General features: G+C 40.8%; 2 protein-coding genes across 7 annotated transcripts in view; both read right to left on the bottom strand.

Moving 5' to 3' along the window:
- Positions 1-25,829, bottom strand: part of FAM53B (family with sequence similarity 53 member B) — a 141,587-nt gene that overhangs the window by 99,819 nt on the left and 15,939 nt on the right. For 3 of the 4 annotated variants that reach the window (XM_043519588.1, XM_038410781.2, XM_043519589.1), the window contains exons 2-3: positions 7,003-7,248; positions 3,554-3,605 (exon numbers count right to left, since the gene is read on the bottom strand). In XM_043519588.1, the coding sequence (XP_043375523.1) occupies positions 3,554-3,605; positions 7,003-7,089 (139 nt within the window). In that variant the 5' untranslated portion in view covers positions 7,090-7,248. Of the gene's footprint in view, positions 1-3,553; positions 3,606-7,002; positions 7,249-20,214; positions 20,577-25,829 lie in introns of those variants that run through there. The other variant, XM_043519587.1, reaches the window with a different exon arrangement.
- Positions 23,106-25,829, bottom strand: part of EEF1AKMT2 (EEF1A lysine methyltransferase 2) — a 49,328-nt gene continuing 46,604 nt past the window's right edge. The window contains exons 8-9 of one of the 3 annotated variants that reach the window (XR_005294102.2): positions 24,103-24,273; positions 23,106-23,316 (exon numbers count right to left, since the gene is read on the bottom strand). The gene's annotated coding sequence lies outside the window, so the exon portion shown is untranslated. Of the gene's footprint in view, positions 24,274-25,829 lie in introns of all 3 variants that reach the window. The other 2 variants (XR_005294101.2, XR_005294103.2) reach the window with 2 other exon arrangements.

Below are 25,829 nucleotides of genomic sequence, written 5' to 3'. Positions count from 1 at the left end.
TATGTAATATGGGAATGGGAATGCTATTCTTTTTTTACAGTCTCCATCGGGCAGCTGACGTAGTTGTGCCCATTATGTTTTATTAAGTTTATTCACAGCCTTTAATGCCACTATGCATGAAGTTAGGTTGGGCTTCATTCTTTCCTCTTGAGAATAGTAATAAGTGTTTTACTCTCCATCCTCACATGCAGCATCCTGCAAGATTCTGACTTGTCACCCAGCGTGTTTAGTGTGTTATGTACAAATGCCAAGGGAGACCGTGAGATGCTTTGGCTTTCAATGCCATCAGCAGGAACATGACATTCCACTCTATGTCTTCTTTTCAACAACTCTGAATTCTGTGGCTTCCATGTTCTCCCAGGACCTATCAGAAGTAGAGATGTGGATGAGAGTAAAACGACTTTGGCTCAATCAGAATAAGGTGGAGGCGATGCTGGTGGAGAGGGGCAAACATCTGGAGGAATGGGCAAGAATCTGAGATTGCTTTCTGTTGGAGGCTCATGTCCAAGCTTTGCATCTTAGTAATAGTCTAAGAGTCATAATGAGGCCAGACGGGCTTCTGGATTATCAGGTGTAACCTGTGGCACAACATACTTTTTTTTTTTTTTGATTGTCCAGACAGCTGTGACTCTCTGATGCAGATGTTATTACAGTGATCCCCACCTCTGTCACCGTGAAACTAAATTACTGAATTACTAAATCCACTCTCCTCCAGGCTATTGTTGAAATGCAACTGGAATGTTCAGCTGGTGCGTAGCTCACCCCTTGACTGGAAGAGCCCCAAATGCCCCATACTCTGCACTGGCTATGTGCTCCCAAGTGCAGTTCAATGTGTTGGTCAGAGTCTCAGACCCAGATCTCTGATACATAGCCTCTTATGTCTTGCCTTGGTCCAGTGATTACAATCTTGCTATTACTTCTTGGAGACATACTCTCCAAAAAAGGTGCAAGGTATTCTCTGTGGAGAGCCCATGCTTCTGGACCTCACTCTTTCTGGCAGCCTGGCACAGTCTAGGTGTGACAAGCTTCAGCAAGCAGTGCATGACTTAACTGTTTTACCACACTTTACTGAACCAATGGGATCCCTACTACAGCAGGGTACAAAGAGTTTTACTTTGTCTCATCTTTAAGACAATAACTCTCATATCACACTGTCACCGAAATGGGGTATTGGTTCAATATTTATTCAGACCAGAAACCCACTTACTGAATCACTTAGAGCATTCTGGGTTTTTCTTTCATGGCTCCCATCCAAAAACTGACTTGCTGATCTTGAATTCTGAAGAAATTGCAGCCAAAGGTATAGACAAATGAAAAAGAAGGGACATGCCCTTTTCCACCACTCGGCACCACTTCATTCCTTGACACTTTTCAGTTCCTTCTAGTCAACCTCATGGCCTCTTACTTGAAGCCAAGAGGTTGGCATGGATTTCCTTCTGAAAATGTAATGCCAGTTTGCTCCACAGACTGGCCAGCAATATCTCCCTCTCCATTCACTGCTTCCAGTGTAATCCAAAAGGATCATTTTTTAAGACACCCTGAATGAAAGTACAAGAAATCCAGCCAAGTTCTCTCCAATCCCCAAAGATCTTACATGGGACTGTAATTCTTGGCCTCCTGCTGGCCCTACTGCCAATCCAAACTTCAATATATTTATTTCTCTCTCTGCTTTTCACAAGCGGGAACCGGGCCAGCTGATCTGAAATAATCAACCAATTTCAAATTCAATGCCACTATAATCACTGAATAGACTTAAAACATTGAACAAGTTTCAACACTGAATTGGTTTGTGATCTTGGCACAAGTTTGAAGACATCAAGAAATGCATTGGGAAAGATGCCTAAAAACAAAATAATGCCTTCACATGCCAATGAGACTCACTCTTCTTGACTGGGCATGACAAAGACAATTATGTGGTGAGCTGTGGTCAAGGAGGTAAGATTAGGTTCCCTTGGAAACAGGATAATTTGGCACACAAGGAAGACCAGCACAGTGTCACTCAGATCCTAATGGCTTTGTAGAAAGCTATTAACAAGCTGATTTTCAATTAGGCTTAGACCCTTCATATTTGTTGACAGTTCTGTAAATGCCTTATCACAAGGCTAACCCAACTGATTGAGTACTCTTTGTTCCTTATTTATTCTTGACAGGCAGAATAAAGGGAACTGACTGTTTCTGTCATGTCTTGACTTTGAATTTTGTGACTTTCATTTGGAAAATCAAAATATTTAATCTTCCCCCCACCCCCTTCAGATGACTCTAGTTATCTGGAGGCTTGAGAAATGTCTCCCCCTAATGCATGTACTCAGCTCCCATTAACACTAATGAGAATTACGTCTGTTAATGGAGGGGGCAGCCTCTTTGTTTGTAAAGCCCTGGCTTTCATATCAAGTAGTTTGACTCAATCGCCACCTAAAATTTTAATTGGGTTTGGAGATCTTAGCCCAGTGCCTAGCAAGTCACTCTCCACATTACAAAGCCCACTGAGCATAATACAGTGTCACATCTCTCAGTCACCTGGTCCCTCAGGTTCGTTAGTCCATGCACCATACTCCCATGGAAGTCAATGGCAGTTCTGCATAAAAAGTGATGCACTCTGGTGCAAAATATGTTAGAAGTCATACCCTACAATCCATGCTCCTGGCAGAGACAAAAAAGGACCAAATAAGCAACTGTTCTTACTAACAGAGGCTTGTCCAAAAACTTTTGGCTTGGAGATATTCTTTTTTTCTGATAATATTGTTTATTTATTTGTATTGTGGTAGCACCTAAGAGCCCCAGTCATTGACCCATGACCCCCCGGTGTTAGGTACGTACAAACCCAGAAAAAAAAGACTGTCCCTCCTCCAAACGGCTTGCAATCTATGTACTGTATGAATACTCTAAAAATAAGCAAAAGCATCAAAGTATTTAGAAAAACAAGGTAAATAACTTATTTATCAGCTGCCAATGGAGTTGGAAACCTACCCCGGAAAAAGTGGTGGGTAGTGCATGACAGCAGACACTAACTTATTTCCTACCTGTGAACTCCTTCGATCAGGCTTACGGACACCATTGGACATGCCATTTAGACACAGGGGCTGTGACGCTTGGCCATTTTTTAGAGTCACAAAGGCTTTGCATTGAATTCCTGGCAACTGTCCCAGTTAAATGCATGTGGCAATAATTAGAAAGGCTAGATGATTAAGTAGATTCTACTGCTTGGGACGATGCTGAGCTTACATATAGCTGAAGATACAGGTTGTCCAACTGGAAATGAACACACTGCTCCCCACCAGAGTACCATAAGGTGTAGATACAGGAGATAAACAAATAGCTATGTGGCTTCCAAAGTAAAGGGCCTTGAGGCCTTTCTGAGTTCAGATATTGTATTTATAGAAAAAGAGCAACAGCTTGTGATTTGTAGAAAACAATTCTAGGATATATTCTTACTAAGATCCGCCCCCCCCCCCCAAAAAATGCTTTCCCTTTACACCATGCAGTTATGGAAGGTCACTGATTAAATGACTGGAGCAGAGATGCAGTAAATATTGAAGAAATTTCTGTTACTTACCCATAATTCCACAAGAGAAGAGAATAGGTCCTTGACTCATCTTTGGAGTTTGCTGAAAACAACCAGAAAAGCTATTCACTTCTCGCAGACTTGACTAATTCATTCAAAGTTATTCTGAACTTTAGGGCCAAATTCCGCCATCCTTATTCTTGCTGAGATAGCACTCAGTAGGACTAGTTAACATGAGCAAGAGTGGCAGTCCATAGGGACTTGCCCAAAGAACTCAGTGGTCATGCTGGGGACAGAACTGAAATTCCCTAAGACAAAGTCTTGTGCATTAACCAGCCAACCATCCTCCCTCCATATTTCCTTCAGTTAATCAAACTTTGTTAAGAACTGCAAAGTGGCAGCACTGGGATCCAGACACGCAAGCCCTTACTCGTGAGTGTGAGTATTCCACTGAAGTCAGGGACTACTCATTGCTGGACCCAGGACCCTAAACGACTAGGGAAACTAAACAAAGAGGGGGAATTCATCAATAATTCTGTGTTGGGACAATCAAGAGACCAGTGGACTTAATGGGATTTTGAATTTCTTAGAGGCTCACTACATTTTCCCATTTAGATACTAAAAGACCATTTTTAACATGGATTGTGTTTGCAAAGGTGGGCTCCCACACTACAGCTCTTCTGCAAATGATTCTCACAGAACTTGGATTGTTCTTCTTATTTACACTGAAAATGGAAGAATCAATGTTTTACGGGTACAAACCAATTCCAGTGACTTGTGATGTTTTCTATTTAAACATCCTTTCCAACAATTTTTCCCTTGACAGCACAATCATCTTAAGCCTTCTCCTAAAAACTGCCATGACCAAACTGCAGCTTTAAACACAATAAATCAATATGCTCACTACAGGCGCAGAATATGTTAGCAATGGCTATCATGGTCACCATTCTTCTGCTGTCCCAAAAATGTCCCTATTCTATTTCTGACATTTCTCCCCCTGCACCTGCATCCTATTTTACTTAAGTAATGATAATTTTATTCAAGTACCAGCACCAAAATAAATTCCAGGGTGATCCATTCTGCCGCATTTGCATTTTATCTGGGTTTAGGCAATTGCATATACACCTACTTCTCTCCCAATTCATATTTTAAATGTTGGCCACTTACATAACAATACTCTGATTACTGCTGACAATCCATTATAAAAATTATCTAATGAAAATGATTCTAATAAATATGCACGCCATATACCTTACAATCTAATATAAGAACTTAAGGAGGCAGAAAATGCCAATTGTGCAGATGTGAAAAAGTCATTTAAGTTGCACGTAAAAGTTTGGCCACCTTTTTGAAGCATGCTATCACTTTCCAGGTAAAGTAGAAACATTTATATCCATTGGGACCTAATTTATTTACAGGAAGGTATGAAGTAACCAGAGAACAAAGATGACAAATAGCTGTATCAAAAGTAAGGCCGAACAAGAGCAAACTTGAACAGAGAACAAACACTAGAAAACCAGGTTTTCACAGCATACATTGGCCTAGCCAATATCAAAGAAGAGCAAGTGCTGTTCGGAGACAAAAGTTAAGGTCTAAAAATGAGGAAGAAAGAAACATTTTGAAATTACATATGTTCCTATATTAAGTGCGATTGCCATTTCATAAGATTTGAGTTTTACATCAAAACTGGGAAGTAAAACAGTGAACTAATTCATTGGGGGCGGGGGTTGGGAGGTTTTTTCCAGTCTTTTGTTTTTTATATGTGGTTTTAGATTTTATTCAGTTTTCACTGTTTGGTTTCTACTCTTTGGGCCGGATCCAAAGCCCACTGAAGTCATTACAAAGACTCCCACTGTATTCAGTGGACTTTGGATCAGACCCTTGTGTGAACATCTGCACCAGTGTAACATCCCAGGAAATTAGAAATTTATATCCAGACCCATTTTTATTATTGTATTTACATAGCACCAAAAGTGCTAACAAACAATTAATAACCAAGGGCCCTGCAGCGAGGCAATTACATTACATTACAAGTCTGCAGTATCTCAAAAGCTAACAACTTTGCCCCCAGCAAAGGAAATGGAAGGGCTGCTTTTGTTGTTTTACAGTGGACTGGTTCCATGTGGCTCCATAGTACACAGAATAATTTATACTCATCCCAAGCCAGTGAGTCTCCCACAGCCACCAAATCTCATTAGAAGCTTGTACAAGACACTTTGTCACTTCCCTTTGCCCACTCACTTAATTCAATAACTTTCAAGTGAACTTTAGCCACTGGTTTGCAGAAGGCCTGCCTGGGGGAATCTTTCAGACCAGTTAAATTTCATCATGTTTTTCATATTTTTTCCTTTATTGGCTAATGACCAAAACAATGTATGCTCAGACAAGGGCTTTGCTCCCTCATAGAACATATTCACCTCCTCTTTGGGGGACATTTGAGTTGTATGCCTTCTAGATTGCTCTCAGAGGGGACCCTGTGCCCACAGAAGGGTGAAGTTCAGCCTCTGCAACATGCTTCCTACAACCCTAGAGAAGCTCCTCCTCCTTCCATGGGGACATCAGCTGTGCTATAGGCAGCTGCCCATTGCTTTCCCCCACAATCCGCATTGATCTTTGGGGAATCTGTCAGTTAAGGGGGTGGAGGTCTCTGCTTCTTCTGGGGTAGGGAGGGAGAGAGAGAAGTGTTTGTACTTGTGCATCTTTTCTGAAACTCCCAAAGCATTTTCCACGCAACAGCACCTTGTTCTAATTTCTTTCTAGACTGTGAATAATTCTCCTGAATGCCACTATATATAAACACATCTGAGACTAGCATTGACTATTTGGCACTTTGAGAGCCTATTCAGATTGCTCTCTATCATCACCCCCAGGTCATTTTTGCACTCATTGCTTTCCAGGCAGTTGCCCCTAATTTGCATCTGTGCCATTTATTTCTTCTCCTTAGGTACACTCAGCCCACTGTTCCACTCTCCCCAATTCACTTGGCAATGTAATTTGGTCTTTCTGTGTGTTTGTTGCCTCTCTGATTTTTCTGTGTTGTCAGCTCATTTGATGGTGTTTGAATTTGCATTTTTCTCTAGATTCTTAACAAAACTGTTAAGTAACACAGTACTGACCCTTGCCACCCCCCACTTAATACTGCTCCCCACTTGCTCATCTTACTATTACTGGTGACCATCTGTTCACTGTTAGTCAAGCAACTTCTAATCCAAGCTATTCATCTAGTTGGTGTTTATCCAGTTTTTTAATGTGTTTATTCTATGGCAATACATTTAATGCTTTGCTGAGATTCACATATACTAAAACCACAGCATTCCTGTTATTTACTAAGGGCCAGATGCTCAGCTGGTGTAAATGGATGTAGTTCAGCTGAAGTGTCTGGAGCTACACCAGTTTACACCAACTGAGGATCTGGCCCTAAATTTGAAACACATATTATACAGCTACAGTGCAGCTATCAGCAGGAAGATAGTTTGTCATTAAGATTTTACATATCTTACCAGCTCAGTCCTGCATGTCACAGAGTCAGCACCTTTGTTTTCCAGCGTTTTGGTTAAGATCATCACCATGGTAATGAAATCATGCATTGGGATCCATTACAGTACAGGCAAAGGTCAGTATCAGCCATGTTCCAGCAATGCTTCTTTTTTAATGCATTTTCCCAAGTGAAAAGTTCAACAGAACCAACTCCCATCTGCTTCACTCACAGGATGGGTTGACAGTAGTTTCCAACTCTTGTTAACTCCCTGCATACACAAAAGAAAGACACAAACATTTTTAAAGCATTTTCACAAACCAGAGAGTTAAGTGCAAGGCTGTGAGGGAAGGATGGGAAAAGATGTGACAAATTTTAGGTGCTGTAGTCAATGAAACAAATGGGCTACACATCAGCCTGTGAATTGTGTAAAATTACTGCAATAATCTTGTCTTGGCTACTGGCTACTTAAGGGGAATATTTACTTCAAATTCATGTTACTTTAAAAAAAAATTTCAAGATACACTGCATCTCATTACCTTACTCTGTGTTTAACCACATTAAATGATAGGAAATTTCATGAAATGTAAAATGCAAATAAAATGACATGGAGTAATGTAAGTATTAAAATGCATAAATATGTTAACAGTTTTTAAAATCCTTTCGGCTCTGATATCTATACTAAACTAGAGACATGGGTATTACACCACTGATGACATGCACTGATAGGTAAAAGTCACATCATTATCCACAAAACACAGTCATTTTAGGAAATTTCAAAAAGTAAATATAATGCTCTTCCACCACAAAGTCTGGTGTGTTCTACCTTCCTGTAGTTTTAGTATTTGTTCTAAAGATGAATAAGAGCTTTGAGCTCCTCAGATGAAAGGCACCATAGAAACGCAAAGTATTATTAGTCAGTAGTTCCAGGGATGTTGTAGCTACTTGAGCTCTACTCTGAACAGAGCTGGCACTAGGCATAAGCAGATTAAGTAATTGCTTAGGGCCCAGAGCAACTCAAGGGGGGGCCCCCTATTAGTATGTGTTGAGGGGGGAACTGTTCCTGCTTAGGACCCCCAATGGGTTAGCACCGCCTCTGACTCTGACTTAATTCTATCAGGGCCAAATCCTGAAATCTTTACTCAGTTTCTAATCAATTCTTGTGCCAGCAAAACACCCAGTAAATCCATAAGCCAAATTCTGAAATTCTTACTTATGGTCAGACATCTTCCCTATGGAGAAATACATGTATTGGGCCAGGGAACGCCATGTGGTTTCCTTTCTGGACTTTTCTCTGAATTCCTCTATTAAAAAGTGGTCACTAGGCTCTGTCCCCTACAAAGAAGAAATTAAGGTTCTGAAACAGGGATCCACCAAGGTCCCAGGATCAATCTCACAAAGGCCCTGTGCCTCTAAATCAGTTCTGGACATCCTGGGGCTCTACTAGAAACTCCCAAGCTAGGGGTTTCCCAGCACAGAGTGGCACTTTTCTGATTGCATTAACTTTCCTCTGCTGATCTCCACTGCTTCCCACCCCCTCATGGATTCCTGGATCCACACAAAACCCTTGTGAAGAAGGCAATGGAGTGGTGGAGTTGGCTGACTCTTCTTTTCATGTGGGGAGAAGAAGAGTTCTCCATCCACAAATCCCAAGGTCCACAATTCGCCACTCAGTCTTAGTTTACTTTTTACTTTAGTCTTTACTTGGGAGTTTCACCTGACTAAAAACTGAATAAGGGCTTCAGAATTAAGGCCGCAGTGTGTATTAAAAAGAAAGAAATCAAGTAAGGCTTAGCAGACTACCAAATATTCAGTAATAGTAGCCCAATCATTTCTCAGCTTCTGGCAGTCTCTGTGGCAAATTTACTGCTATTCAAAACCAGACAGATTGCAATTCAGATCTGATTATAGAAATCAGTGTTTTTCCTAAATAATTCCCCTAATCCTCTTTTACCATTTTGCTGTATTGTGGTTAAAGCAACTGAAAAAATAATTCATATAAATGATTTGAAAAACACAAAACCCTTATCTCCTAATATGCAATTAAAAAGAAATTGCTATATGAAAGAACAACATTTAAGAACATGTTGCTAAACATTAAAATTCATTATGGACTGATATTGATTCGCTTTGCAGACTGTAAATCATATTTTCTTGTTTATTTGGATTAGAGTTTGTGGTGGATGTTATTGAGATTGTTCAGTTAAAGACCAGTTGGCTAGTAAAAAAAAAAAAAAAAATTACCTACTATTGTCTTGTGAGAACAAGGTTCACTCAGAGTGCAAAACTGGGGGGTGGGGAGGGGGAAGAATCGATACTTTTTTCTTATGATTTACCGTTCAAAAGGGCCAATGGTAGAGACTCAAGATTCTCATGTTAGATTGGTCAACTTAATGTACTGATAGCTTCCACATAAATCTGTGACCAACCCAATGACCAGGTGGAAACTGTCAAAGCTAAAAGCAAAGAATTTCAGCCAATCATAATTACACATAATTATCCAAAATCAAACCACATATTTGTAATACAGATAGCCTGGGTTTGTGCAAGTAGTATGCAATGTAAAAAAGGCAAGAGTGGGGAGAGGCCGAGAAATCAATCACATCAGTCTCCCGTTTGAAGAATTACGTTAGCGTGAAGTAGAACCCTTTTATTTCGTGCCTGCAGTGTCCACATGGGGGAGTTATAATGAAGCACTTCGGTGTGCGCTGCTATTCACACCCACATAGTCCGAATTGCAGAGCAATGTAATAATAGGGCAACAAAGCCGCAGTCTGGCCAGTTGTTACTCTGCGGCACGCTGTTCAGAACTTCACGTCAACAGCAGAGATAGAACTCAAGTACTCCTATAAATGCACAGCCTCCTAAAGCTTGAGCTAAAGAAGAACCTGCTTAACCTATACACAGTATGGGGGCTGTGACCCACAGCTGTGCACTTCTGAATCTCTCCTGTAGCAGGCAAGCTACAGAAGCACTAACTAGCACATCCCAGTGATTTACATCTTTATATAACAGCATTTTAGTATTATTTATTATATATGTATTTATATTCTGGTAGCACTTAGAGGTCCCATTCAGGGATGGGCACCCCATTGTGCTAAGCTCCGTTTAGACTGACCCTGCCTTAAAGAGCTAACAATCTAAACCTATGACATGGGAGCAATAGATGAAGATAAACAAACAGATGTGTAGGAAGGAGGACAGAGTGACATTGAAACAATCATATTTGGTATATAATGGCCTCCCTTCTGCTTAGCCACTATCAAGTGTTTTGTAGGCAGGATCCCAAAGCACTTTGCCAACCAAATCCATATAGCGCTACTAGAAATGCAGCCCGGCAAACAACCAGCACATAGTCTGCTATGTCACAGTGGTGGGAAGGAAATTTGGGGGCCAGAACATAGAGGAAACTCCTACTGCTTGCAAGTATTTTTGTTATGAAGACTAGTACATAGGCAAGGGGTGCCTAGACAAACTCTCACTGGTATCTTGACCATTTATGTGGTACTTTATGTGATTTGCTGACTTTAATAACTGAAAAAATACAAACCTTTCCTAGCCTTTCTTGGTCCTGTGAGAGAAAGACCACTTAAAGAAAGCCGCTTTCCAATAGTCACTTAAACTTTGTGCAAATACAAGAGAAATACAAAATGCCAATCTCAAAGCTATTCTTTTCACAGGCTTACAACATTTCTGGAGTATGTAGTGTTTCTGTGATGCCACACTTTCAGCTATTTTCAGCCTATAGGAGGGGGTGGGAATCAGGTTTAAAATTAGCATTTCTACCTGTAATATCCCAGCATCTCCTTTGCTTATGGAAACAAAGAGGAAACTTAGGAGACCCTACCCGGAACAGCTGTGGCTCTGCTGATTCATCTCCTCTTCCAGGTGATCCCCATGGAAGTCCCCACTACCATTTTATAGGGTCAAGTCTCCTAGATGTATTGTGGTTGGGCATGGAGCAGAGAATCATCTATCCCATAAATGTCCGAACAAAGATCCATCAGCTAAAGAGATAATGCTGCCTTCACTGCTAGGTGCTTTCTGTGCTGAGCCAGTAACCTTACAGAGACCAGTGCTTCCACATCAGCCCAACAAATGAAGGGCACTGAGTTCACTGTAGCTTGTGCTTTGCATCATCCTATCAATCCAGAGCCAGTGGCCTCACAAAATGCTAGGCCACCCCAAAAGCTTAAGGTTCTTGATCCAACGACCTCATAAAGGCCTATTCCTTGACATCAGACCAGCAATCTAGAGGTAATCTCAGTAACCTCTGGTTACTGGTCAGTAACTTCAGAGAGTCCTCTGCCTTGACCTCTACATGTAACCAGCAGTGGGAGCTGAGCAATAACCTCACAAAGGCCCGTCAAGCTGGAAGTACTCATCCAGTGACATCAGCATGGCTTGTCCCTTGACATCGGACCAGCAAGCTGCAAGTGCAGATCCAGTAACCACACAGAGGCCTTTACTTCAACACAGGCCTGTAAAGTGAAAGGGGCTGAGCCAGTAACTTGACAAAGATGCACATCTTGGCTTCAGACCAGCAAGCTAGAGGTGTGAGAGAGTGCTTCCAGAAGCCTGTCTCTTAATATCCTCCCAACATACTAAAGCTACTGAACTAGTGACCTCAATGAGGCCTTAGCTTTGACATCAATCCAGAAAACTTGAGCACTTGGACACTAAGCTCCCAGAGGTCTGTGCCTTGGCATCTGCACTACAAGGTAGACTATTGAGCCAATGACCTCCCCTGACATTTGACCAATAAGCTAAAGCCATTCCCCTCAGAGATTCCTCCACCTTGACATAAGCATAGCCAGCTAAAGGAGATGAGTCAATGATACCACAAAGGCCTATGCGTTGACATCAGACCAGCAAACTAGCACTGTTGAGTCAGTGACATCAGAGGCCTGCCCTTGAGAAAAGGCCAGCAAGTTGAAGTGGCTGAGTTAGTGACTTCACAGAGGCCTGAGCCCTGACATTAGAGATACTGAACAAGGTATGTTGGTGTCAAACCAGCAAGGGAGTTGCTCGGCAGACAATAAAGTAAGAGGGAGCATGTGAGATGAGAGCCACAGCTCCCCGTCCTCCACTAACACAAGAAGGAGAGTTCTTTTTCCTCTCTTCTTTTGGGATTGGGGGTAAGGGAAGAGGTGCAGAGCTCCACCAGAGTTCCTCCTCTTCCTGCCTCTTCAGTGGCTGGTGAAATGAAGACTCGTTGGGTGGGAGAATCTGAAGTGGGAGCAGCAGGAGCTGGGGCCTGGCTAGGAGTTTATAGGGCTCCAAGCCTTCCCGTCAGTAGGTCAAGCAGCACCTAATTGGAGAAGAGCTATCCAAGCTGGGATTCCTCTATCTGCCTCTCTTCTTCTGTAGGAAGATCTGTGTCCCTTCTGGTTCCCCCTCCCCTCAAGGGGGCAGAGAGGGAAAGAGGGAGAGAGAGCTGATACCAGCTGTCCATCCCCTCCAGGATGGCTCAGGGCCTGGTCGGGGACATAGATGATATCTTTCAGGTATACTTACTCTCTTGTTCTTGTTCTTTCCTGTGCCAAATCCCATCCCACAAGATGGTGCAACAGTACTTAACCATGTGACATTAACACCAGTGCTGACTTACAGCCACCAGAATTGCTGAGCTCCATCTCCAAATTTGATCTGCTTTAACCACGGTCTGTGGCTGCTAGTGCTACTCAGCCAATGCCACAGCTCTAGTAGAATTTTGCAAAGTGGCCAGACCTCCATGTGGATGTCTTCTCTCTCTGCTAGACTGGAGCTTCCCTACCTCTCTGACCACCACGATCCACTGGGTTGGGAGGCTAAAGACCTTACCCATTCTGTAGCTCCATAAATCCCTCCCACTTCAGGAGACAGTGCCTGGGAAACTTCAAGGGAGGAGATGATCCAGTTCACAGTAATGATTTAACTCTTTCAGTGCTAATCTCTGTGCTGCCATTACCATTCTGTAGGCATAGAGAAGAGAGAATGGTTAAACCACAGGGCTTGGAACGGTGATATTTGCATTTTGGTTTTGTTCTGCCTCAAACTTCCTGGGTCATCAGCGGTAAGTCATTTGACCTCTCTGTGTATCTGTTTCCCCCAACTATAAAATGGGGTAAAACTATATTTCCCCTCTTTCCAGAGGTGTCATGTGGTTGAATTCAGTATGTTTCTAAAGTGCTTTGAAATCGTCAGATGGAAAGTGTTATACAAATGCAAAGTAGCATTATTATTGATTATAAGTAAGTGGAAAGTTAGGATGTCCAATGCCTGGAGCAACATTCAAAGAGTTAAGCAAAGTTCCTTATTAATAGGGCATGATTTCTCTATAAATAATTATCTTTCCCTAAAGTAATGATTAATGCTTCTGCAACAAGGTCCTATACACACCTAGGACTGCACTACCCAGGAGGCAGCAACAATGACAAGTTCAGGCAAAAGGACTCTTCCTTGGTTGGACACACTATGGTGTACTCTGTTCTGCGTGCCCCCAAGGCATCTTGGTCTGGCCATAAGTGAGAATTTCAGAATGTGGCAACAGTATAATAATAATAAGCTCCCTATGTGCAAAAAAAAGAAACCATAGGGTCTTCTAAACTGGGTTTTAAGATCATCTGACGTTCGCCTTCTGTTCAGGTCTCCCTCAGTTTGTCCACTCATGGGTGGTCTATTTTCAGCTCGGACTCCTTTGTTTTAACTACCACCTGATGATAGATTTTTCAAAACCCTCGCCACCAAGAGAAAAGTCAAACTTTCCACTGAAATGTAATCTTTGGCTTCCCATCCTGCCTCATAACACTCCTGAGGCAAGGTGTGACCTGAGCACAGCCATGCCCTGTCATGCCCTATTAATGCAAACCAATGATACAAGAAACAGAATGTTCCTCAAGCTTTCTACCTTCTTTTTATTAACTTTTCTCTTTTTGAAGAAAGCCAGTGTATATATTTGTGTACGGTTTTCTTGTCTATTGCAGGTGTAGGCGTCAGTTTTCAATTGGGCCGATGTTTCTAAAGAGACACTTTAGATAAAAACCAAATATTTTAAAACAATACATTTTCCTCAGCTGAAATGAGATGAGGGGATAATATTCATACCTGGATCAAGATTAGGCTTAAGATGAGTTTAAGACAGAACCTGAGCTAGAGTTAGATAGTGCTGACATCTTGTGAGCTGTTCTGGTGAGATTTCATCACCAAATTGACTGAAATCTCACTAGACCAGTTAATCTCTTTAGTTTTTCACCATCTTGGACTGAGTCTGAAATAGATCTGGAAAAAAGGCCTCCTGCACTTTTTAGTCCAGCCATATACCAGAACCTCAGTGGTGGGTTCAGATCCAGAGATTCAAAGAGGAAAACCCCATTGCACCCAACTTTGAAATTCAAATGGAATCAGATGCAAGGAGCTAAATTCAGCCCTGAGGTAAGCAGGCACAACTCCATTGATTTCAGTGGAAGTTCCATCCACTTCCAGCACAGCTAAATTTTCCACAGCATTCCAACTTTGGCCTATCTCTATTTGCTGATAACACCTAAGTCTGTAATACTCATTTTGGGCCCTACAATCAGTTCTTGCAGGGTTCACACATTTAATCAGAACTTTCTTACTCTGCCTGTTCCCAGGTAAGCCTATCATAAGAATGCCTAACATAAGTGCACTGTCCCCACTTAACACACAGGAAGTGGCATGATAGTGCTGAGCAAATGAACCAAGAGGTTACAAGGTCCAAGCAGCTCAGAAGCAGTCAGAGAAAATACGTATACAGGAGACAGATACTCCTCTTACCTCTCAGCAGCCAGGAGGAAGAAAGACTAGGCAGCACAGACTGGAGACACAGAGAGCCACTATAATCAGATTTCAGAGTAGCAGCCATGTTAGTCTGTATCCGCAAAAAGAAAAAGGAGTACTTATGGAACCTTAGAGGCTAACATTTATTTAAGCATAAGCTTTCGTGAGCTTGGGTCTGTGTTCACCTGTACCAATTGGTGAGGATATTATTATCAAGCCTTCCCCAGGAAAGGGGGTGTAGGGCTTTGGGGGAAGACGTTTCCAAGTGGTCTCTTTCCCTGTTCTTTGTTTAAATCACTTGGTGGTGGCAGCATACTGTTCAAGGACAAGGCAAAGTTTCTACCTTGGGGAAGTTTTTAACCTAAGCTGGTAAGAATAAGCTTAGGGGGTCTTTCATGCAGGTCCCCACATCTCTACCCTAGAGTCTCCAAGGTGCTACAAGTACTCCTTTGCTATAATCAGAGTGCATCAAAGTGTGGTAGCCAAGTGGTCAAGGTGCATCCTGGAGGTTGTGGATTTTAGTCTCACTCAATCTCACACTGACAGTCTGCTTCCAGTTCACCCAGCTGCAAAAGGGATACCTGATCCATAGGTTAGGGAAGTCAAAGGTGGCTGGAAGTGATGCTCACCACATCACTCCCATCTGTACCTGTGGCTATGGAAACTGACATGCCTAAAGCCATGTCAGCCTGATGAGCCATCTGTGGCTCAGGGAAGACTTTAATGGCATAATATTGCACTACAGACAGCACAATGCAATGTCACCCTAAGATTCCTTTCCAGTGGACCTTCAAGGTTGAGTAGATTACTAAAATGGAAAGACAATTCAAAATATAATTTGCATTTTTGTTGCATATTTACTTTTCATGCTTTACCCAGCTTGGACAGTGAAACATCATGTTCTGGTTTTCCTGCACCAGCAAAGTGCTATTATGTCTGGGTTTCTCCAGGCTACATGGGAAAGTTTAGGTCTCAGAACTGCTATAACCACTGAAATTTACAAAATAATTAAGCCAACATTTTAGTTCACACTGAGTCTGTGTAAACTAGTGGTGCAGGTATACTAGCTAGGAAAGGTAAAATAAAAGCCCAAACTATAGTCCAGTTCAGGTCCCTTTCTTCAGGGCTGGCTTTATTAACACAAAGATTCAAAGATAAGAACAAAGTCTCAGAACACCTGGTAACAACCCCCAAGGTCTTCCCAGCTTTTAGCAAGCTGAGAGAAAAGAGTCACACCTTTCCCCATAGATAACCACTACTACAACAGCTTGTTTGCTTTTATATCCCCATCTTGATCACCCCTGTGATAGGCTCTTCTTGGACTTAAGGAGTATTTTTATGCCTTATCACAGTCTTATAAAACCCTTGCTTTCAACAAAGCCAAAATTTTAGGCCTAAGCTGCTGGACAGTGTCCCCTTAAAACAGAAGCAGAAAAATCTCATTTTGTGGGACAATGGGAGAGAGAGAGTTTCATAGGGCTCCAGGGCTACATGTCATAAGGGAGGGTGTATCACTTCTCTTTAGTCTCCTTTGTGCTTGCTGTATTTCTGTGAATATATTGCAGTTCAGTGGCAATAGCTAAGGGCTTTCTTTTTAATAAAACTCGATGCAAATTTCTTGTTAACACCTGTGATCAGTCCTTCTGGAGGCAAAGTGAATTACTTTTCTGCTCATGTTTGTTCTTTATACTCCACGACTTCTGCCAAAGGTTATTTATACATCCTGATTTCTTAGGACTCACTTCTGCAACAGGAATGCTATGGGCAGAGTTCTACATTACTGAGAACTAATGCATAGGCAAACTCAATATGATAATGTGTCCAAATCTTCCCCTTACCTTCTTCACATTTACTTTTTGGTATAAATTATGTCCCTCCCCAACTACCATCCAGCTGAATACTATTGAAAACCACTGGTCCTATAACCATACCTAGAAATATATTGCAGACATAGTTATCTCTATCTTTAGTACTATCTCTAGCAACAGTACTAAGTTCATGGAAATTGGAAACATCATGCAAATAATTTCCCCCATATTTACCGCTTCTAAATTCAGACTGAGTGGAAGCACCTGTAGTAGCCCTTACAGTTTTATAGGAGGAATCAGGGTTATCTTAAATCTGCTCTCTGGGACAATATCGCAGCAACGAAGTGTTGTTCTTCGAGTAAATAGGATTATGAGAAGAAGAAACCAACATTGCTAAGTATCACGTAAGGCCACTAGGTCTTGTGATCAAACGCCAAAACAAATGTTCATGCTGTATGAAGATAGAGGTAACCTGTGTTGAAACTTAGAAGTGAAGCCAACACCCTACATAATTTGTATTATTTTATCAATTAACATCAATGGCCAGAAGAGTTTAAGGCTAGTCTACAATTTTTTGCTGTTGATACTGTAAATTAATGGTACATTTCTCTTGTTACTGTCAAATTAATTAATGAACAAATAAATTGCTGTGCATGTCATCACACAAAAGAACCTCCTTCATGATTCAGAAATGTATTTCCTCTACCTACAATTTACTGGTCCTTCTTCATGGATCATGTCTTTGCTTGATTACAACTAGCTCTTTTCATGCACACTGCTCAAAGTGGTCTACAAAGTTTGGTAGCTATTATTGTCCCCACTTTACAGATGAAGAAACTGAAGCACGAAGTGGTTCTGGTAACTAGGGAAGCCTGGCTTTACTGGCTGAAGAATAAAAAAAGCATGAAAACATTTTAAACCCCTTCTAAAACATTTCTAAAATAGTATGTAACATATGTGGTATATATAGACTACAAGGTGGTGTGGCACAGAATTGCATTCGCTTGTAATGACCTGTAAAACTTTGCCATCTGTGAGTAAAGCAGCTATCCCAAACTCATGTCAGTACAAGGATTCTGAACATGGTATCAGACCACACCATCACTGTTCTCTAGGGGAGAGATTTCTCCATGATGCACAGGGTCAGTCAAAGGACCTCTGTACCACATAAGCCCCAATCCAGGGTGCACCAGGCATCCACTGGTGGAACATCCTCTGCATGCGGCAAAAAGGTCTCTGAGCCAGTCCCACATAGTCTTGTGTACGAGGCCACAATAATAATAACAAAACCGTTCTCTGTTATATAACGTTTGTCATCAGTAAATCTCAAAGGACTTTATACAATGAGGGTCTGGTCCACAAATCTACCTGTACACAGATCTAGTGACATCACTACCCTGTGCAACTGTGCAAAGAGGCCATGACCATTATTCCATCCTATAAATTGGAATGGCAGCTGCTCTGAACTCTGGCCTGGGGTTGGGGGAGGTGCATTCCAGCTCCCCGGCATCTGTGAACTCACCCACATAGATACTTGGGCTTTACGAAGGTGAAATGGATTTCACCCTGTATGGGAGACAGGTAGAGAATCAGACTGATACTACAAGCAGATAGTTAGATACTTTTAGATTAGATTCCATACTGATAGGAATGAATGAAAACTATGGAACAATTTTGCAACTGATATTTTGACAAAACAATACTGACAATACTTTATTCCCTCCTCTCTGCCCTTTTAGTCCTCAGAGTCCAGTTTAGCGCCCTAAGATCCCACATTTACCCCTGGTCTGTTTTCTCAATCTCATAGTCCCATGCCTAGGCCACCATCATCCTTTCAGCCAACAAGGTCAGGGGAAGCTCCCTTCTTAGCCCCTAAATGACATGAAGCACTCTTTTGTGTATTTGCAATAATCGGGTTGGTCAGACAAAGATTCATTCGTGGGATTAAAAGGTAATGCCCAGTAAATGCAAGAATACCATACATTATGCTTGTAATGATTACAGTCTTAGTTCTGCTGTTCTTATTCAGGCAAATATTACTGTGGCCTCCATGGAAGTTTTGGGTATGCAAAGAATACAGCTCCAAATTCAGCAATGAAACACTAGGCAAAACCCTACAATTTATTCAAAGTTGCATCTCCTTCATCAACCACAATGAAAAGTATGGAAAAGAGGCTCAACCATAGAGATGTATTAAGCTGTAACATATTTCACCTACTAATCCATGACTGAAGGGAGCATGACCGATACTTAATATGACGTGCACATATACCACCCTGTCCTCCGTACTCTCTACCCTGAAGAATGTGGGCAAGGATGTGTGCTTTACCAGCAAACACAGATTTCAAACTCTCTTGTAACAGTGATCCTCTATATAGAACAAATTCAAAAATTACTCAGCTGCAAATAATTTATCTCTCAGTAGAAAGTCTAATATAAAATCCATTTATAAGAAGAGGATACAGAAAGTCAGAAATTGATCCTTATTTTACATTTTTATATATCTCAAAAAACAGTAAAATTTTATAGATCTTGGAATACAGATTGCATTTCCGCACTGATTTTTTTAATAATTTGTTGCTAAAAAACATCAGTGAAAAAGCTGTGTTTAGCATAGCTGAAGTGATTGAACTAAGATTCAATTTTTGAATGAAATACTCTCATGGTAATGTTCCTTTGATTACTGCAAGAGTAAAATCAATTCAGGCATCTGTTTTGCTTTGCAAAACATATAACAGTGTCTGTTAAAAGAAAAGGAAAGAATAAATGAACCAGTCATTTTCATTTCTGAATCGAATCTCTTTGCTCATACTAAGAATTGCCAGCCACTTCTGAATCTGTAACAAGCTTTGTGAAATTTCAAAACTTTGTGAAATGTGATGGAATAAAAATACTTAGGTCCAGAATTTTCTCTTTATGTAACTCTTGAGTTAACTCCACAGAAATCAATAGAAATACTCCAAAGCTACACTAGTGTAACTGAGAACAAATTTGGTCATTTGTGAAAAGCTTCCACATCACCATACTTCAAAAAGTGACAAAATAGCTCTTTATATCCAAGTCCAACTCAAATATCTGCTTCAATAAGAAAGGGTAGGTAAGGCCAAGTCTCCAAGCTATCATCTTTTGGCAGCTACTATTTAGAAGACTGCTGAAAAGGCAACATTTTCCTTGTACCAGGGCAAGAGAGGACAGTAAGTGCAATCCAGCAGTTGCAAATAACACCACGAGTAAAGTTACAGAAAAATGAATGTGAGACATAGAAGGGAACAAGTAATTTTTACATCAGTGGCTCTCAAAGAGGAAAAGCAGTGGGGCTTCACTGTGGAAAATACAAACCTCACTTCCACATAGCAGAAAATCACAAACTTGAAGATCATGTATGTGAACAATTACTCAGTTTGCAAATCTTATTTAACAAGTTTTAGACGATGTACAAATTTCATTATCCAAACCAAGTCCCCTTAGGCCAGATTCTACACCCATATTCTGACTGGCAATGGACCCCCATATACACACAAAAATCCCCTCCCCTTTACACAGATTATAATCTCTACATGCAGCAAAACCACTGCTGAATATGGGACTCTAGGTTCAAAAGCATGCAGGCCAAACACCCTGCCCCAAAATGTCCATCCACAACTTCTTACCTGGAATTTTGAAGGATTAGCTTTCCTTAGCATAGGAGGGTTTTCTGAAGCGTGCTTTATATACACAGTGCTCTGCTAGAATTTGGCCAGTATACTGAAGATTTCAGTCTCTCTTTGCTTCTGTGACCAGATTCTGATACCCTTACCCGTGCTCACTAGTCCATTACTCAGTAAGTGGTTCTACTGAAGTCAGCGGGACCTCTTTTGGCGTGAGGTGTTTTTACATCACACATAAGGGTGTCAGAATCAGGCACATACTCTTCAAAGTATAGCAGGTATGTCAGAGGACAGCATAAGCACAGACAGAGCTGTGCAACAGAAAAAAAATTCCCAGTTCCAAGTCATCCTGTAGATTTAAACAAAAATTAGAAATCAACCAGCATTCTCACAGGAATCCAAATTGCTCCAGAAAATTTGTATGGGACAGTAGATATGTGCTGAAAGGCATAATTAAAGCTATAAATATTGTGTAATACTTCTGCCCAGTTAAGGGAAACTGTCCATGTGATAACAGCCATACTTCCCTAGAAGGTTTCAAACAAAACTGGAGGGCTGACTAAATATTAATAGAAAGAGATTCTGATAAGAATGGAGATATTAAAGGCTACAGTTCAAATCGATCCTCATTCTGTGCAATTTAGATATCTCAGAATCGGTATCTGAAATGATAGAGGTCCATATTCACTTTGATGTTTACTTCATTTTTTTTTTCTATTTTGGAAAACCCTGTATGTTTAAAGTTTATTCTAATAATTATTTGACATGTGGTCTCATTTCCTCACTCTTTCAGGAAATAATTTAACTTCTGTAGTGGAGACAATAGGGGCTCAATTCTGTGTATTTTGCCCCCTTTCTAGAGTAATTTAGGTCTGTTTCTGACACTCTACAAAATAATTGATGAAGAATGTTTTCATTTAGGAGGAGAAAATCTACACCGCACAATAAAACATCCCTACCACCATTTTGGGGCCGAGAAGAGTATTTTATGTCACACAAGCCCAAGTTGTATCAGTCTTAGGCCATGTCTACACTACTGGTTAAAACAGCACTGCAGCGTTGTCAATTTAGCAGGTCTGGTGAAGACACTCTAAGTCGATGGGAGGACACTCTCCCATTAACGTCTGTACTTTATCTACCCAAGAGGCAGAAACTATATCGATGGGAGAGCATCTCCCATCAACATAGCACGGTGTAGACACCTCTGTAAGGCAACCTATGTTACATCGACTTCAGTAACATAACTCATGTAACTGAACCAGCATAATTTAGATCGACTTACAGAGTTAGTGTAGACCAGCTCTTAGATTCTCTATCTGTAAAATGGCTATAATACTTATCTATCTCACAAGGCATATTGCAAGGCTTGATTAATATTTGTAAAGTTCATTGAGACTGACTCAAATTCATAGTAGTCAATGAGAGTCAATGAGAGTCTTTCCACTAACTTCCAAAGGCTTTGGATCTGGCCTCTGGAGAGCCTTGGATAAAAGATGAAAGGTAATGGGCAAGGAAAAAGGATTGTTATAAATCTTTTCCCAACCCCAGATCCAACTGTCTCCTAAACACTTTTCTAATTCATTTTACCTCATGACTTTTTGTGTGTTTGGTCATTTGTCTGAATCTGTTTAGATGGCAAAGCACAGTGTTAAGGAAAAAGTAAAGTTTATAAAAAAATATTGTAACCTATTACTCCCAAATCTAGGATTTAGTGGTAAAATTTATAGTAGGGCAACCACAATCCTTCTGCCATTTCATTACAGCTCAGCATGTAGCTCTTTGCCAAGAAACAAGACACTACTTCTTTCTATGATAAGAGGCGACACTCCTTTCCACAGCATTCCTCTTCAACTTAACCATGCAGAACAGTGATTCAGCCTCACCACAATAAAGGGAACTGATATAACTCAGGTAGCTGTCAAGTGTTGCGAAAGATTTCAATAAATAAAAAAGAACCACTTTAATTGTGTAGAGAGGAACTATTCTATCATGAGAATATAATTTTGCCTTGACTCAATGGTTCAGCCATAAAAAAAAAAAAGCAGGAGTATGAAGTCTCCCAGTTTCCCTGCCAGTGGTAGCAACACCATAACATTTTGCCTGGCTAACAAGATAAAGATACACTTTCACAATTAATAAGTAAAAGACTTGCCTTGATTTAACACTTAAACTACACATATAACAAAGGGCAAGGTAATAAATGTCAGTGTTTAAGAAGACAGAAGCTCTGCAGCTTTGCTTGGCTCTCTAACCCACATGATCTCTTCATTTATGTTTAACATCTTAATGCAGGAGAGAGGTTCTCTTCAAAGTAACTTGTATCACTCAAGTGGGGAGGATAATTGCCAATACAAGATAGTTCTAGACTAAGCGGTTGTCCTTTACAGCTATGCTAATAATAACGACAGCTATAGGCAGAGCCAAAGATTTATTGTTATAGTTCTGCAAGCACACCTTCAAACGAGCTGCACTGTAAATAGAACACATGGCAGCTTTCAGACGTTAGGGATGATCATGTGCAACCCCACTTGTGAGTTCCATGATTATCCCTAAATCACAAGAACAACAACTGTTACCCACAATCACATATAAATAACTAAGCAAGTAGAGATGGGCCTGAACCAAGTCCTGGTCCCAAGCACCCCTGCACTTTGGGTGAGCAGATATCAAAATGCAAACCTTCAAATGCCAAATGCCTTCAAATTTTGCAAACAGCCCTGATCTTTATAATGAGCCAAACACAAAACCTTAAATACAAATATCCCCAAAGGCTGGGAGAGTTTGAAATCTAAACACAGACCCAGATCTGAATGTTTTGGTTGGAGCCCATCTCTAGGTGCAAATTTAAACTGAAAGAATTAAGAGTAATTAAAGGAAAATGATACACCATCTGGTCAGTGAAAAACAACATCAGTTTATTGTCCCCTTGCTCTTAAGGAATAGGAGTGGCAGGGGAAAGACTCCCTTACAAACAAACAGCGGAAAGGGATAGAGAGAAATGACAGGAGAGGGTCAGAGGTGGTTTGTCCGATCATCTCAGTTGCTGTTCCTTCTCAGATTAAGGACATGGTGCTGGCAGTGCTTTTGCATTTTCTTTCTTGGCAACTGAAAGGGGAAAAAAAAAGCAAAATTAGTAACTGCAAGCAGCAAATACCAACTGATGGATAAGAACCCAGCAAACTAGAAGAGTGTTGGGCTGCTACTCAGAGGTGGCAGCTATGCTTTCTAATTGACTAGACCATGAAGATCATGGACTCCTGCAAATATCTGATTTGCTATGTGATACTGACACAGAAACAGTAAAAGGAGAAATGTGCAAACCCATTGATGGCTTTGATACGGGGTCTTGAAGTAACTTGGTCACCATTCAGGTGCACGAAACTTCTTGTGGAGGACCATGATAATGGCACAAAAAGAATCACTCATATCTTAAGCCGCTGAGAGATCTCAACTTAAAGTGCAGTTATGGTCAGAAAAATGACTGTAAAAAGGCACCTTCTTACTGAATAGAGCTGTATTCAGAGTCTGGTTTATTTACTTTGGTGACAAAAATAAGATTTTACCACTTTTTACTCCCAGTAACACTTCAGAGCCAATACAGCTATGGGAGAGTGAGCAGATTCCGTTCCAAGGGCATCATCTACAGAACTGTTTTGGATGCAGACTCTTAATTACTAAGGATGCTGCACAAGCCAGGAATAATCCAGCTTGACTTTGACTTCCCATATTGAGCTGGCAAATAGAAAAAAGTTTTTCCCATAAACAGAATAAATATGATATAGAGTCATTGAGAAACAATAAACAAGGAATCCTACCCTGCCATTTTTACAGAACCACTTTTCAAAGCATAGGCACACTTCAAATATTACTTAAACCCATATCAATGCCTACCTTTGTGAAATGATGTCCATCTACTTACAGCCAGTCAATAATGCTCCAAAGACAGAGAGTTCTTGGTGGAATCAGGACTTGCTTGCTCCAAGTTCTTGATGATTTATAGGAAGGAGTTTGTCTTGAGAAAAGCTTAAGGTGCAAAACTGTACCTCAGAATGCAGGTGTTTCCTATAACAATGTCAAAGTGTCAGTGGTGATCACCAGAGAGGGACTGGATGGACTGAGTACTAGTGAAATTCACCTGCACCATCAGAGAATATAGCCTTTCACAGGACAGATTAGGACAATGTTAGCCAACCAGATTCTTCTATTTTCTTAAGGCTGAACCTGGATAGGAAGAGCTCTCCTGGCATGGTTGATTTAGTGACAAGGCAACATTAAGATCGTAGAGTCTGGTGTAAAGCCTAGAAAAATGATTAGTCAGGAAAGATCTAAAGTTCAAATGGCTCAGATGAACTAAGTAGACTGAATGATCTGAGTTTCTCAAACCTAGTGACCTATGAAGTATGTTATCTAGGCACAACAAGCATGCAAAACCCATTATTTAGTATAGATTCCATTATAGATCCCATCAGTATGGTTACAATCCGTAGGGCTGGAGACAGTTCAAAAATCTTAACTGCCATTGTCATAATTTGTGTTATTGGGCAATCTTTGTTAATGAATAACCTGAACAGACGAATGTTCTCAGTGACACTTTCCACTGCAGAGGTGTTAGCTTAGAGCTTTCCATTAGTCTACTGGTTGAAAAGGCTCAGAAAACACACAGATGTAGAAAGAACCACCCCTTTCAAAAACCAGGGTTTTAAGCTACTCATCCACCCAAGGAAAATATTTGAAGAACAAGGCTGCCTAGAATGACTCTGTGCTGAGAGAAACTATCTAAATCTAAGGGTGGAAGGAAATGATGTGGCTATTCATTTGAGGCAAGCCAGATAAAGTGTCACGCAATTGAGCTAATATGCCATAATAAAGTTTGATAAAAGGTCAAACACATCAATTACAATAATATATACATCTTTGTTCTGACACCACACAGCTGGCATAGGACAGCTGGGTCTTATGTTTATAGTAGTGGAGTGCTTGAGATATTTTTGGTGTTTTCTTTTCAGGGAACCATAGAATGAAAACTAGCTATAGCTCTTTTTAGTACATTTCAGTAATTTAAGAGGGACATTTGTGTGTTGATTATTTAGTGTTAACATCTCACTGGCCCCACCCAGGTATTGCAACTGAGTTAGATTCCTGGTGAGATACGTGGGTGAAGCTCACACACATGTTGATATATTTGTTTTAGCCTGCTGGCTCAAAATAACCAGCACTGCAAAGTGTTATACAACGGAGGCTTTCTTTGCAACTTGAAAAGAATAGGGGCTTGCTTTTTTTAATGCTATTCTAGTTTCTTTAGAATATATAGATTCTCTGTGCCTATGGCTTTTGAGTACCCTACATTGACTGACTAAGGGCCCTTGCAGTGGACTGAAATAGGCCTTAGACAGAATTATAACAGTGGATGTTATTCCATGCACACATTCCCAAAGAACCCACTGATCCTAGGCAACTGAGCCAATACAGTGCCAACTGGTTAAGAAATACAGTAGACCTTCAGAGTTATAAACACCTTGGCAAAGGAGGTTGTTCGTAACTCTGAAATGTTCATAACTCTGAACAAAACATTATGGTTGTTCTTTCAAAAGTTTACACCTGAACGTTGACTTAATACA

This window comes from Dermochelys coriacea, chromosome 7 (genome assembly GCF_009764565.3).
Source record: "Dermochelys coriacea isolate rDerCor1 chromosome 7, rDerCor1.pri.v4, whole genome shotgun sequence".
Classification (NCBI taxonomy): domain Eukaryota; kingdom Metazoa; phylum Chordata; order Testudines; family Dermochelyidae; genus Dermochelys; species Dermochelys coriacea.
This window is presented reverse-complemented; position numbering and strand designations above follow the sequence as displayed.